At 41.6% G+C, this 15,400-nt stretch overlaps 1 protein-coding gene and 1 long non-coding RNA gene across 2 annotated transcripts in view; both read right to left on the reverse strand.

The window, feature by feature from the left end:
• The window catches only part of SVIL (supervillin), a 92,096-nt gene extending 81,666 nt beyond the window's left edge, over positions 1-10,430 (reverse strand). The window contains exons 1-3 of the mRNA XM_044915513.1: positions 10,423-10,430; positions 1,751-1,808; positions 1,502-1,653 (exon numbers count right to left, since the gene is read on the reverse strand). Of these exons, the coding sequence (XP_044771448.1) occupies positions 1,502-1,653; positions 1,751-1,758 (160 nt within the window). The 5' untranslated portion in view covers positions 1,759-1,808; positions 10,423-10,430. The remainder of the gene's footprint in view (positions 1-1,501; positions 1,654-1,750; positions 1,809-10,422) is intronic.
• A 22-nt stretch (positions 10,431-10,452) lies between these two features.
• LOC110577248 overlaps positions 10,453-15,400 on the reverse strand; it is a 133,362-nt gene continuing 128,414 nt past the window's right edge. Inside the window, exon 4 of the long non-coding RNA XR_002480110.1 lies at positions 10,453-10,514. This is a non-coding gene — a long non-coding RNA (uncharacterized LOC110577248). The remainder of the gene's footprint in view (positions 10,515-15,400) is intronic.

Consider the following 15,400-nt stretch of genomic DNA (forward strand, 5'->3'; position numbering starts at 1 on the left):
GCAAACATTAAGTGTTCATTTTAAAAATTTCCTTTGATTACTAGAAAAAGAGAATATGTGTGTTTTTCACTTATTTATTAGCCATTTGTATTACTTTTTTCTTCTCTGGAATATCTGATAAAGCTTATTTAAGCTCTATATCCTATTGATTCATAGTGTCATTTTTATTGGTTTGCATGCATTTTTATGAGACCATGAACCTTAATCTTATTCATGAATATTTCAAACTTGTATAATATTCTGTGACGTCTATGTGTAAGATTTTCTTTGGAGTACAGATGTGAATTGTTATGTAGTCAAGTCAATTGACCTGGTCATTTGTGATTTCTACAGCTGTTTCTGCATCTTGAAAGTCCTTTTTCATTCAATTTGAATGAAATAGTCACCTATGTTTTCATGTTTTTATTTTCTTAAAATTAATCATGTGATTAATTGGGACTTATTTTTGTGTTTCGTATATGTCCCCTCTCCCACTGCACAATAACCTGTTTTCCCAGTACCATTTTATTAAATAAGTCTTCCCTTTCTCACGAATATGTGATGCTTAAATTATCATATAATATATAGATACACATTTTACATAATGAGGGTTCATTTCTGGCTATAAATTTTGGTACTCTATTCTTGATTCTTCATGTAATTTTAAAAACTCTTAATTCTCTAGTTTTCTGGCCATAGAAGATCAGGAACTCTAGATAAGTGACATGATCACATCACAAAGTGAGATCGACAGCCAATCCCTGAGGAAGAAACTAGAAAACACTGGCCATAAAAAGCAGCAGCACGGAGCTGCAGAGCCAGGGACGGGGTAGGAAGAACATCCCCATATGGGTCATCCTGTTCCAAGGTCAAGTTGAATATTTGATATTCCTAACGTTGACAGTTATCAAAAACAAAAAAAGTTATGTTTGAAATACTGTTTAATATGAAATAAATATGCAATACATTTTAAATGACATGTAAATAATTTACATTCAAATAATTTAAATAGAATGTTTGTTGCATTAACACATAGACTGAGCCCTAACCACTCAAGGTCCAGGTTCACCTTTAATGCTCCCTGCTGCGAGCAGCCGGGCCCTGTGCCGGGCACCTGGTTACTCTGTTTAAGGGAGTCTCGTTCAGTCCTCTAGTGAACTCTTACTGAGGATCTCAGACAGCAGGTCCTGTGCCAGTGCCTAGAAGGTGCCAAGAGGGAGATACAGTTCCTGTCCTTTAGGGGTCCCAGGCTGGGGAGTGGGGGAATGAAATGACGTCATCAGTTTCCCATCAGTGGGCCAAGAGGAATTATTTCTTACTGCTCTGATACCAGAGGACCACACCTAGGAGGCGGGGCATCCGCATCATCGCAGCTTTTCACAAATAACGTGTATTCAATAAGTACATCTACACAATTCCCGTTTGTGGAATATCTCATTTCCCAACGCCACTGGATAAAAAAGGCTGCGTGGACCATGTCGGGCAGCCTGCGTGATGGCAGCGACCAGGCGAGCATGCTCACCGGTGTGGGGGCTGGCCGGGTCTGTGGCTCGCATGTATCTGGGCGTGTCTTCCTCCAGCAGGCGATGCGTCACTAACCCCGTGCAGCTTGGCAAGAGGATAGGCTGCGTGTCCGTTTCGATTCCTTCGAGGCGCCTGGCAATTCTTTCTTTTCTGTGCAGGACACCAAAAACTATCAATTCTCAAGAAAAAGTGAATACTGCTTCACCAAGCGCTTCTACTTTCTAATTAGGTATAATCCATTTCTTACCTTTTCATTTCTAAAAATTCTTTCCTCTTTGGTTCAAAGACTTTTCTTAATTCTGCAACTAAAATAAAACAGAGAAGAATAAAAAGATACTCCAGATTTCAGTAGTCATGCATTCATTCTACTCATTCATGAAACGTATATTTATTGAACTTATGTTTCTGTTCTTGACTCCCGTGCAGCAGAGATACACAAAACTGGCGCAGTTCCTGTTTTCCTGGAGACTGTCTTCTAGTGTGAGAGGGCAGATGCCACATGGGAAGCATGTACACACACACACACCCACACACACACGTCACAGGCTGCACTAAGAAGTAAGGGATGGATTAACAGGAATGAGTTCTGTTTCATCCAAGGGAGTCAGAGGAGGCCTGAACATTAAGATCTCTCCAGCTAGCAGATATCTCACTAGCTGTTTTTGATTGTTACTAGGTTCAATAAAGTATTCCAAGCTTTTCATTATGGAAAACTTCTAACGTCTGCAAAAGTAGAGATCAGCACTAGAACCTCCACACACTCATCAGCAAGCTACAACCACCGTGTCTCTCCACACTCCTATTTCACACTATCATTGAGCCTGTAAAAATCTGTAACCAGCTGATTGTTTCCAGCCATCCCTAACGGAGCATAGAGCCATTTACTGCAGTTTGGGTTAACACAGTTCCTAAGCCTCCCCTTACTGGCTTTCGCTGGAAGGAAATGTTAACATTTGTTTCCTTGCTATAATTTGGGTGGATGATGGATAAAGTAACAACCCAAATTCTCCTGGCAACACTGGATGAGCAGACAAATGTTCTGCTGAGGTTGGGAGGGTCTCATGAGATACTGACTATAAGGATATCACTGAGGGGCCAAATAATTGTTTCTTTGGTGGAAAATAAAGGTCTCTCTTCTCACCTCTTGCTCAGTCACATGAATTTATAAAGGCTCATCTGAGTGGCTCCTGTTGAGGACCCAGGAATACCAGGGAGAGGTGTTGCCGACAGCCCTGGGGGCCCATGGAACTTTGAAAGGCTGAGTCAAAGAAGAAACTCAACGGAGGCATACTAGAATGCTGGAATATTTTTAATTTTCTTTTTTTTTTCCTTAAGATTCATTCATTTATTTATTTGACAGCGAGAGAGAGAGAAAGAGGGCCCAAGCAGGGGGAGCGGCAGGCAGAGGGAGAGGGAGAAGCTCAGATTTCTTTTTTTTAAGTATTTGTTTTTTTAAGATTTTATTTATTCATTTGAGAGAGAGACAGCAGAGGGTGAGGGAGAAGCACCCCCCCCACCGAGCAGGGAGCCCGATGCAGAACTCGATCCCAGGACCCTGGGAACATGACCTGAGCTGAAGGCAGACACTTAACGACTGAGCCACACAGGTGCCCCTTTTTTAATTTTCCTTTTGTTTTAAAGTAAACTCTACATCTTGGGGCGCTTGGGTGGCTCAGTTGGTTAAGGGTCCAGCTCTTGATTTTGGCTTAGGTCATGATCTCAGGGTTGTGAGATCCAGCCCTACATCGGGCTCCACACTGAGCATGGAGCCGGCTTAAAATTCTCTCTCTCCTTCTCCCTCTGCTTCTGCCCCTTCTCTCCCCCACTCTCTAAAATAATAATAACAATAAAACAAAGTAAACTCTGTGTCCAACGTGGGGCTCAAACTCATGACCTTGAGGTTGAGAGTCACATGCTCTATGGATTGAGCCAGCCAGGCGCCCCTGAATTCTGGAATTTAACTTTCAATTGCTTTCATTTCTATTTTTTACTTTTTTTAAGTTGTCATTTTTGTAATGATTCAGAGCTACACACACACACACACACACACACACACACACACACCTTTTTTATATTGCCCTTTGTCTTCGGAGATACAAGCCTTGTTTTTATTTATTTTTAAATGATAGCTGCCTTACAATTCCAGTTAGATTGACTTCTGTTAAGATGGTTATACGCAACTAATGAATCACTGAACACCACACCAAAAACTAATGATGTACTATAGGTTGGCTAATTGAATTAAAGAAAAAAAAAAATAGTTGGCTTCAAAAAAAGTCTCTCCCTCAACTGGCTTTGCCAGGAACCAGAGCAGCTGCAGGCAGAGGTGCACTTGCTCTGCAGTGTCAAGTATGTTCCTATTCGGAAGACGGGTATAGGGGTAATGGTGCGTCCTGCCATGATGCCTTTTGAGGAAGCTTGACTAATAATGGCTTCCCAGTTAACCAATTAGCTCCAGCAAGATTATGGTGATAAAACTTCAATGACTGGTAGAGCATATTTTGAAAATATTTTCAAGGATGATATAAACCAAAGAGTATCAATTAATTATTTAACCCCCAAAAGAGCAAGGGGCCATATTTTTCATAAGATCGCTCCAGAAGCTACTGAAACCAAATTCCAAGTGCTCTGAAAGGTAGGTTTCGGACTCAATGTGTCAAACTCGTAACTGAGAAACACTATATTACTAGGGTCTTACAGAGCAGAACACCACTGACATTTCCTCCACCCAAATTATTTCAACTAGGTATGCTACGGTCTAAATGTTCATGTCCCACCCAAATGCATCCCCATCACCCAAAGTGATGATATTAGGAGGTAGGACCTTTGGGGGATGATTGGCTCTACCCTCAGGAGTAGGATTAGTGTCGTTATAGAAGAGGGCCCCAGAGCGCTCCCTCCCCCCTTGTACATGAGGCACAGTGAGAACGTGGCAGTCTGCAAGCCAGAAGAGGGTTCTCACCAGAATCCAACCATGCTGGATCCCTGATCTAGCCTCCGGAGCTAGGAGCAATAAATTTTTGCTCTTTAAAAGCCACCCAGTCTATAGTATTTTGGTGTAGAAGCCCAAATGGACTAAGACAAGGATAAAAATATTAATTTAATGCACAGAGTGTCCTATAACTTCTATTGGACAAGTTAAGATACACTTTTTCATCCTAATTTGAGACTGAAAATCACTTCTATTTTGTTAAATTTTTAATTTTTAAATTTTTCTATAGAAATTATGTAACTAAAGACATTTAAAAAAAAAGATTCCAGGGCGCCTGGGTGGCTCAGTTGGTTGGGCAACTGCCTTCGGCTCAGGTCATGATCCTGGGGTCCCTGCTCAGCGGGGAGCCTGCTTCTCCCTCTGACCCCCCCCCTCTCATGTACTCTCTCTCATTCTCGCTCTCTCAAATAAATAAATAAATATTAAAAAAAAAAAAAAAAGATTCCAGCAGTATAGTGAAAAAGCTAAGTAACAAATTTTCCTGGCATTCTTTATTTCCCATATTCTAGAAGCAATGATCAACTAGCTGGTAGACTATGCAAATGCCCACAACAAAACTATACTTCTCCTTCTGCCATTACCTACCTGTTTCAGTATTCTGTAAATACTAAGATAATATAAGAAGGGAATAGGCTAATGGTCAGAATAGTCACTCATCCCAGGAACTGAACCCCAAGAAGCCTGGGGCAGTGGGAAAAAGGTGGGCAGGGGGTTTAGCCAAGTTATCCTACTGTCCATGGTGATCTCTGTTCTTTTCTGCACAGAACAGGCTGGGCAGCCCACTAGTGAATGCTGTAAGTCTCACTGCTATAAGTCTGAGGATAGCATTTAGCAGATGTTCAGGTACACCTCCTCAGGGTCACACACTCATCAGTTGGCTCTGGAACAGATCACAGATCACCACAGGGTGCTAATGGCCTTTAGAGTGAAAAATTTCTTCGTGAGTCCTGCACCTCAGGATGTTAAGTATCCTTCGCTCCCCTACCAAATGCCTAATCATTACCAGTTGCCATGACGCAAAAATGCTCCCACTTGTTTCCAAAGCCCCCTGCGGACGTCACTGTCTGGGATTGAGAAGCACCAACCCCAGAACAAAGATTCAAATAAGCAGCCAGGCCCCTGGATGCCTGTGCTCTAGGTTATCCCAATGACAGACACCACTAGCCAGGACTGCATTCTTTTCAACCACACCTAGATTCAAACTCAAAACCGTTTCAAGCCTATAAGCTATAGTCCTCTCCAATTATTTACTGAGGAGTGAAATGAAGTCATAAATCAAACCATAAACTTTAAACGTATCAGCAAGCTAGGGGCACTTCGGCTCAGTCGGTCGAGCACCCGGCTCTTGATCTTGGGATGGTGAGTTCGAGCCCCATGCTGGGTGTAGAGATTACTTTAAAATTAAATAAATAAATGTATCAGCAAGCTTATTCATTCTTAGTGGAAATCCATAGTGAATCTTATATAAAAAAAATCCCTTAAGCAAACAAATTACCTCTCTGTCTATTCTTTGTAACAAATCTATTTTTCAGTTACCCAGATTTGCTTCAATCCTATAGACATGAGATTACAGGGGAAAGAAATGATGTGGAAGACAAAAGAAGTAATAGAGAAGCTTCCTTTCCCAAGACTATAATTTAAAAGTAAAATTAGTAAAGCAAACATGCAATATAATTACTCTAGTATATATCTATTCCATGGGAAAATACTTCAGTTGTAGGAAAGAGAATAGGTTTTATTTGAATTGCTGATGTGTGCATACTTTTTCTGACCCTCTCCAGGAAAAAAACCAAAAACCAAAAAACCAAAAAACAACAACCTCTTTTGGGCTCTTGCAGTCCTCATTAGGCCCTCCGGTTGGAATTTTTGGTCAGGTTTATTATAAAGCATTAAAAAAGAGCTAACACTAAGAAATCACAGAAGTCACCCCAGCTGTGGAAATCTATGTTGCCCTCCATTGTTTCATTCATAAAGCACTATCACAGGTATCATCTGGATGATAGTCTTGAATACAGTTTACAGAATACAGGTATACAGAATACAGCATACAGAATACAGGTACTGTTTATGATCTACCAAAAGCTGTCTTTTCTTTACAACTGTTATATAATTTCAGACTTACAGAAAAATCAAGACATGTTTCATAACATGTTTATACTTTACTTACTACATTTGGTTTATTTTTATCCTTTTCCATATGCATATTTACATGTGTTATATATGTATACATATGCATGCATGTACACATATTTACATATTATTTTTTTAAAGATTTATTTATTTATTTTAGAGAGAGAGAGAGAGACAGAGAGCAAGAGCATGAGTGTGGGATGGGGCAGAGGGAGAGGGGAGAGAGAGAATCCCAAGCAGGCTCCACACCCTGTAAGGAGCTGGCCGTGGGGCTCCATCCCATGACCCTGAGATCATGACCCAAGCCAAAACCAAGAGTCAGACGCTCAACTGACTGAGCCACCCAGGCACCCCTACGTATTAATTTTTCTGAACCATTCAAGAGTAAGTTGGAGCATGATATTCCTTTATCTCTAAATTCATCAGTGTATATTTCCTTAAAACAGGAAATAAGAATATTTTTTAATTGGATTAAGCTGGGGCACCTGGGTGACTCAGTTGGTTAAGCATCTGCCTTTAACTCAGGTCATGATCTCAGGGTCCTGGGATCGAACCCCACATTGGGCTCCCTGATCTGCGGGGAGTCTGCTTCTCCCTCTCCCTGTGCCACTCCCCCTGCCTGTACACACTCTCTCTCTCTCAAATAAACAAAATCTTTAAAAAAATAAAATAAAATTGGATTAAGCAGTCATAATTCAATTGATTGTATGCTGTGGCGTAATGTGTACAATTCATAAATGGTTCCAGTATTAGTAATACTAGTCATCATATAATACAGATCTAAACAGGCACTGTTGATCTAACCTCTGTTTTAATGAATTTTCTACTTTGCCTTCAAGTACATTAAAACTGTGACATATACTAAATTATTCCTCATTGCACCTGCTATCTTAGCCTGCTGCCCTTGTCTGAGTAATTCCGAATGGTGTTTCTGTGGCAATACAGATTCTATGAGTCTATTTCTTTAGTTAGTTTTGATGGGAATCGGATGGTCATTTTCCGAGTCAGGTAATTTAAGGGTAATTGACATCAGGGCTATCATACTTTATAAAGTTATTTCACTGCCTAACATGCTTTATCATAATATATAATGCCAATACCCGGCATAATGAGGTCTGCTGGGCAGTTTTCTTGGGGGACACCGCTTCTTTAATAAGCCCAGAGAAACAGGCTTTCTGGTAAAGTTATTGTTGAGTTCAGGCATCCAAACCCAAGTACAGTAGAATCTTCCAAAGAAACAGAAGTGGCAGGGGACTGCCAAGAACACCTCTCTCCCACCCTGCATTTGACAGGCTAAGAGCACAGGCCAGACCCAGAATGTCCTGAAAACAGATCTGACTTCCCAGAGCAGTAACACACTTTAACTTTTACACTTGGATGGCAGCCACTGATACAAAGACAAGCAGCTTATAAAATCAGTGATTACAAAACTAGAGCAATAAGGGCGGGGGGGTGGTGATAGCTGAGAGGTATGGGATTTCTTTTTGGGATAATGACAGTGTTCCAGAACTGACTGTGGTGATGGATGCACAGCTCTGTGGATATGCTAAAAGCTGCTGACCTGTATACTTTAGATGGATGAATTGTATACTGTTTGAATTATATCTCAAGAAAGCTATCAAGAAAGTAGAGTAATATATTTGGTTCATTTCATAATTCTTAAGTGGAAAATATATTTTAATAGCATCATCTTTACATAAGTAAAGGTTTTTAACCCTTGGAGAATGTTTGTGATACACAGTTAAAGGAAGCCCCTTTACAGAAAAAGCCAATGATCATTTCAATGCTCAATTTCACAAAAGCAAGAATTCCTCACTAAATGAACAGAAACTTCTGTAAACGTATAAACAGACATAAAACTCTATGCCATGAAAAGTTGTAATCAATTCCTACTTTCACCATTATATTGCCAAGAGCTGACAGAATCGTTAAAATATTCGTTAAGATGGAGAACTGAGATTATCGGTAATACATGGGTCTTTCCAAACATGCCTGCCTGAATTCGTAAAGTGCGGAGTGTAAAATAAGACTATGGGGAATTTACACGAAATTCGGGGGAGGAGAGGCTCTGATACTTTTTAAGCATGTTTTGAAGATCTTGTGAACTTGGAAACATAAATCTGATAAATACATGGTGTTATCTTTGATTTGTGAAAAAGTTTTTTATAACCAATTATGATACATTTTCTAATGAAACTGGTTAATCAACTTACGTGTTCTTAAATTTTGGCATATGTGGAGTTACAAGCTGTTGAACCTGAAAAGAACCTCACATCTCATATATTGTTTCTAATTTTTCTGACTCTAATATTGCGAGTACTATTGCTCACCAAGAAAAGGACCAGGGTAGATGAAGAGGATGAGCGAAGCAGCTTTTGCTATAGAACTTTGCCTATCATTCCAATCTTCCAAGATCCTGCTAAAGTCAATCTGTTCACTCTTGTACTTTGTTTGAATCATCTTCATCGATTGTTAAGTTTGACCCAGATTAACCAGAGTTTCTTTGTCTTTCACAAAGAGTCTAAAAAATCAGAAGGGCCCTTCCATGTCACGCCATCCAGGCGGGAACCCACAGCATGTGCCCTTCCCATGGAAGCCTATGACCTTCCTTGAACAGCCAACAGGAGCAAATGAGATCGTAATGCAGCCCATTTCATTCGCAGGTCCCACGAACTATCAGAACTGTCTCTCTCCTTTGAAATCTCACCTACTTCCCTGTAATTCAACACAGTATTCTTGTTCTAGGGCCTCTGGAGCAACATGGAATAAGTCTGTATTCCAGTTGACAGTTTTCTAAATACTTGAAAATTGCAAAATGTCCCTGTTTAAATTTTCTCCACAAGGCCAAATCCCTGGGGTCCTTCAAATATCCATCCTCATTAGACTATGTCTAAGCATATCACCTATTCAGTTCCTCAGGATGTACGCCCATTTATCAGTGGGCCTTTTAAACTAGATTTAGTTTCTATTAAAAGAATATTTTTTTTCTGGTCTAATTTCTTTTGGGTTTGATCTCATGTTTGTTTTTTTCTTTCAGAGGACAAAAAAGAAAAAAAAAAATCTGACCTCTCATCAAACCTGTTTTTTCTGAAGTAAGGGCTACACAGCTGATCTGGGATGAAGGCAGTTTGTGAGCTGGTACTCCCCTCTGCCAGTGTTAGAGTTGGGGGACATAAAGATCTGGTTAATGTTTACATCATTTCTCAGGCAAAACACAGGGGTAGTTTGCTGATGGCAGGTGCAAATGTTTTATTGCACTTCCATCTTTCCCAATGAAAATACTAATTCACCGAACATCTGAGTGCCTACCTGGGGAAGGAGATGTGTAAGGTACAGTGTGCACTGGAAGCCCAGCGTGCTGCTTGGCAGGGAGCTCTAAGATACTCAGTGTAAATGCAACAACCCTGGCAAGCACCAAGAGGCGGAGGGAGTGGGCAGAGTGGACGGAGTAGATACGGGCTTATGAGCAAAACTCACTGCCCCTGGAGAAAGTGAAAGGTAGGAGAGATAATGAAGGTTGATTCTATGCTGGCTCCCTCTGTCACCCTCCCCACCCGGTGCCCAGGGAATACCCAAGGATGCCTAAAATGAACAAGAAAGGACACAGAGAAAGGTGTAGATGAAACACGCAAGAAGGGAGGTATACCTTCATTGAGGTTAATTCTTGGAAGAGGCAGAAAGGAACACAATGGAGGGTATACGCTGGAGATTAGGGAATGACTTCCCCTCAATGAAAATCAGGTGACACAATACTTATGTGCCCAGGACACTGGTCAGCCATTTAGAGAAAGTCTCACCTTTCGGAAGTGCAGTTAAAATCTTAGCATCGATTCTTCTTCTGTGGTTAGCAAGCTGTTCTTTATCTTCAAGCCAGAACTCTTTCTGAAAGCTAAAAATTAAATTATTCCATTACTAATGTTTTAAGTCAATGTGAATCAAGATATATGATGTTAAGTGCAAAAAATGCAAAACAAAAGTTACATGACTGTTATACATAGTGAAATACATGTGTGTGGATTACAAGTAAAAATTTTATTTCAGGGAGTTAAATGGTAGCTTTTTTAGTTTATTTATAGTTATATTACTATGACCTTTTTGTGCAAGGGAAGAATTACAACAGCACAGGCAGGTGGTGTGGCGTCAGCGGGTAACAACATGGCTGAGCTGAGAGTTGGACGCCTCGGTTGGGAGGGACACCCTCTTCTGGAGCTACTCGCCCATAGCTGTGGAAGCTTGGATTAATCACGCAACCTCTCTGTGTTCTTCTCTTCCTCAGAAAATCAGCAACTTGTCTAGGTTATGAACATGCTTTCCTCCAGGGTTGAAATTATGGTAAAGTAACACATGCCTTCAAACAACTAAGAAATCAAAGCATGGTGAATAGGTCTGAAAGGCTCATGAAAACTTGGCTTAGAATGGAGGAGGAAATGAAGGGGGGAAGAATAAGGAACTAAGCACTATGTACTTTTCTTCTCTAAGTAGGCATATTCCAGGTATAATCTTAATTATCTTCGTAAGACCCCATGAGGCCTGAACCACTCAGTGCTGTGCTGAGAAACGTTTAATAACGGGCTCCTTCCTCTTGCTCTCCCGCCCCCTTCCGCTAAGCACATGCTTTGCAGTCTTTGCTGATGGTGTCAATACTCCCACTATGGCCGATTTTCAAGCTTCCCACAGGACTCTCTGGACTCCAAGCTGAAAGAGAGGCACATGCTCACTCTCGCGAGTAGGTGCGAGAGGGCCCCAGCACACCACGGGCACTATCATCATCCTTGGTTTGCAGATTAGGAAGCTGTTACACGGTTTGCCCAAGGATGAGATACAAATCTAGCTCCTCTGACACTGTGTGCAGGGGCCCCCAGGCTGCGGGGCACCAACCCCATGGGCCTCCGCGGGAGCGTGCCTGGGGTTGGGCAAGACGACAGAGCTGCCGCCACACAGGAAGAAAACCCAGCATGAAAACAGAAAAACTAATATTCCCCAGTGATATGATCACCTCTGGAGAGGTGAACGACAGGCTTGCAAAGGCTGAAGATCAGTGCAAAGTTGACCTTCACCATGGGCTCGTCCTCCATTTGCATTTCCGCTCTGCAGGGGTGCATGCCCACAGAAGTGTGAGGGGGGACTGGACTGAGGAAGGTGCTGTGCGTACTAGGTAAGTGGGACACACGAATCATCTGCCCCATACATAAATTCAATTTCAAGGAGCTGCCGCACATTCCAAAATAGGGGACGCATCCATCTTCCAGAACCAAGTTCATCTGAAATCTTACTTGTTGCTTCTAAATGTGGTAGGGTTTATATTCCATAAATATGACTGTCATGTATTCATATTATTTAATAAAAAGTCTTGAGATTAAGTAGTCTTTATAAACCACACTCCAGATGGCTTGAAGACACCTGCTTAGGTCAGAAATGTGGAATTAGCACTGACTTCTAAACAGTGAATCATGATGCACTGACAATTCTTTTTCAGTGTTTTATTCAGATGTAGGACTTAGTATAAACCTACAGAATTAGATAACTGTAGAAATGGAGCCTACTTAAAGAATGGCATGCTGTTGTAACTGGTTATTTAGCTACTTGTGTAAACATCTTGATAAAGTTCTGTACTTTCTTTGGGAAACTCAAATCTCAGGAAAAGAACTCTATATTGAACCAAAATGGTCCAATCCCTGAAATATTCAGTTTCTCAGGCCATTGACCTTGGGGTACAAATATTATCTCGTATTTTCAAACATAAATATCTGCTGGCTTCTATTTCCCCCCTTTTTTGTGCTTATCAAAAAGCTGCTAATAAAGACTAAGAAACTGCTCCCCAGTTAAACATTTTTCTGAACTTCTATAGTGGGGTTTCCGAGTCATCCCCTGACAGCCCCTAAACTTACTTTCTTCAAACAAGTTACAAGAGTGTCAGCACCAATGAAAAGGACAGCCTTTTCACAGTTGGTCAGGAACCAGTGGAAAACCCAAATGCTGTCAGGAAACGCGCTCATGGCTCCTAACATGGTTCACTGTAAATGCCGTTTACTCTGAGTTCCCTCCTCCCCATCCTGACTGAGTCTGGCTCCTGTTCTGGGTCTCAGATTAAGGTCAGTTCCTCAAGGAAGAAACCCCCTGACCCAGTGCCTGCCTCACTGCAGACCGAATCTATATCATGCACCTCTGTTGTTTTCTCTCATGGTATCCTGGTTTCTTATCTGTAGAACATATTGCAAGTGTCTCATTTCAAATTATTGATTCATAGGGGCTCCTGAGTGGCTCAGTTGGTTAGGCCTCCGACTCTTGGTTTTGGCTCAGGTCACGATCTCAGGGGTCGTGAGACTGAGTCCCCCATCGGGCTCTGCGCTGAGTGTGGAGCCTGCTTAAGAGTCTCTCTCTCCTTCTCCCTCTACCCCTCCCTGCCATATGCTAGCACACACTCTCTCTCAAAAAAAAAAAAAAAAGGATTCTGGAACATTTGTGAAAGAGTAACTCCTTCTGATCATCTAATGGCTAGTAAAACACAAATACCCCAAAGGGCCCTAACATCACCCTCCTCTCACTTTTTTGAGTCAGGGGTACCAAGCAGTGTGACTGGTGGAGCCCAAGCCTAACTCACACAATAGATGACTCCAAAGCACTGAGCTCTGCATGCTGGATGGTGCTCTCCTCTTCACGGACCATCACCCCTGGCACAAGGAGTCTCTGCCCGACAACCTCCATAGGCATGGATAGGTTGCCACAGCTAAACTGAAAGCATGAGTCTGTAATTCAATATGAAATATGTAACTCCATATATAACTAAAGTAAATGCTACAGTCTTGATTTTTGAATTATATTTTAAAAGTTTCTACTATTAAGAAGCACCTTTTGTATTTTTTATATATTTTCCATCTCCTCTGAAATAGTGCTCTCTTCAGGACTAAATTTTACATACTCTACCTCCTTCCCTCTGCTTCAATAATCTGAGAAGAGATTGCTCCCTGCCTCCATAATTTTTTTTTTAATGTGTCCCATTAACCTACTTAAATACCAGCAGTAGAGGGGTGCCTGGGTGGCTCAGTCATTAAGTGTCTGCCTTCGGCTCAGGTCATGATCCCGGGGTCCTGGGATCGAGCCCCGCATCGGGCTCCCTGCTTAGCGGGAAGCCTGCTTCTCCCTCTCCCACTCCCCCTGCTTGTGTTCCCTCTCTCGCTGTGTCTCTCTCTGTCAAATAAATAAATAAAATCTTTAAAAAAAAACAAATAAATAAATACCAGCAGTAGAAACAAGGGGAAATTTTAGGGAAGTGAGGACAAGATGTTCTGCAGTTACTAGCACCTATCTTTGACAAAATGGGGCTATACCATGACAATGATTAGTCAGCACCCACGCTGGGAAAGGCTCCCTCCAATCTGTTCACTCTTCTACTGGAGTTCACATTACAGGATAGGAGAGATCAAAGTCCACTACCTCCTATTTGCACCTCTGGCATCTGGTTGACTAGACTGCTTTGAAGGAGGCAAGTGCTTGCATCTCCAGCCTATTTTACTCTAGCTCATGGCAAGGAGACTGTGATTTGCATGGGTCCGGAGGAGATACTGTTCACCATTTCAGAGCAGTTGTGTCCCTCTGAATCTGTCTCTACTGCAACGTCTGACCTCCTAGTTCACGCTTCTGCTATCCTTAAGTAAGCAATGCTTTCCTCTTCTTCCTTTTTCATAGTCACTTACTAGCTCTGTTACAGCTACACCAACCTGCTAGGGACGAACTGGGAACTAAGCTACTCTGGTCTGAACATCTGTACTCCCCCAGATTCAGATGTTGACATCCTAACCCCCAAACGTGATGATACTAGGAGGTGGGGACTTTGGAAGGTGAGGTCACGGGGTAAAGACTTCATGAACGAGAATACTGTCCTTGTAAAAAGAGACCCAGAGATTGACTATACTTCAATTAAAATAAAACAACCCCTCTGAGAGACCCAGTGATCTCTCTAGCTCATTCCACCAAATGAGGATACAAGAAGTTGGCAGTCTGAAACCTGAGAGAGGGCCCTCACCCCAATATGCTGGCACCCTGACCTCAGACTTCCAGCCTCCAGAATTGTGAGAAATAAATTTCTGCTGTTTATAAGCCATCCAGTCTATAGTATTTTGTTATAGTAGCTGGAACTAACTAATCTAAGGCTGTAAGCCTTAGATTCTATCAAAAATATGGCAAAGATGAGAAATATGGGAGACTGTGCCAAGCACCAGAAAAGTTAAGATTTCCTGAGTTAAATAAGACAGACAGCCTTACTGCTGACCCTGGCTCATTACGGCTCTAGGTGGCCTGATGCTAAGACATGGATCCAGTCCATCAAGGCTTTATCTCACTAATGTGCTCACAAGATCAATCATGCCATTTTCAATGCAGGACAAGGTTCAGTCTGATGAGGACATCTGTTTATTCAATGCCATTGAAATGCAAACCCTTTATAGTAAAGAAACAATGTCATACACGATACATTAGGAACAAAAGCATCTGAGTGGAATGAGGGGTTAGATCAGGGTTGGGTCCTTCTACCATCATGAAATGTACATTGGGATTGATGCCTGCATATGTTACGGGTAATAACTTTGTGTATTCACTTGAAAATCTCAAAATCTATTAGGGACGGTGATCTACTAAGAAGCATTTGAGATACAGCTATCTTGTTTGGCACAAACTTTAATTTTTACAAGAGCTTATATGAATGATTATGTACCAGAGAGTCTTAGCACATTAGGTAAATCAAATTAGTACCCATAACATCTTGCAGTCAAGGGAACT

Source organism: Neomonachus schauinslandi, chromosome 5 (genome assembly GCF_002201575.2).
Source record: "Neomonachus schauinslandi chromosome 5, ASM220157v2, whole genome shotgun sequence".
In the NCBI taxonomy this organism is placed as follows: Eukaryota; Metazoa; Chordata; class Mammalia; order Carnivora; family Phocidae; genus Neomonachus; species Neomonachus schauinslandi.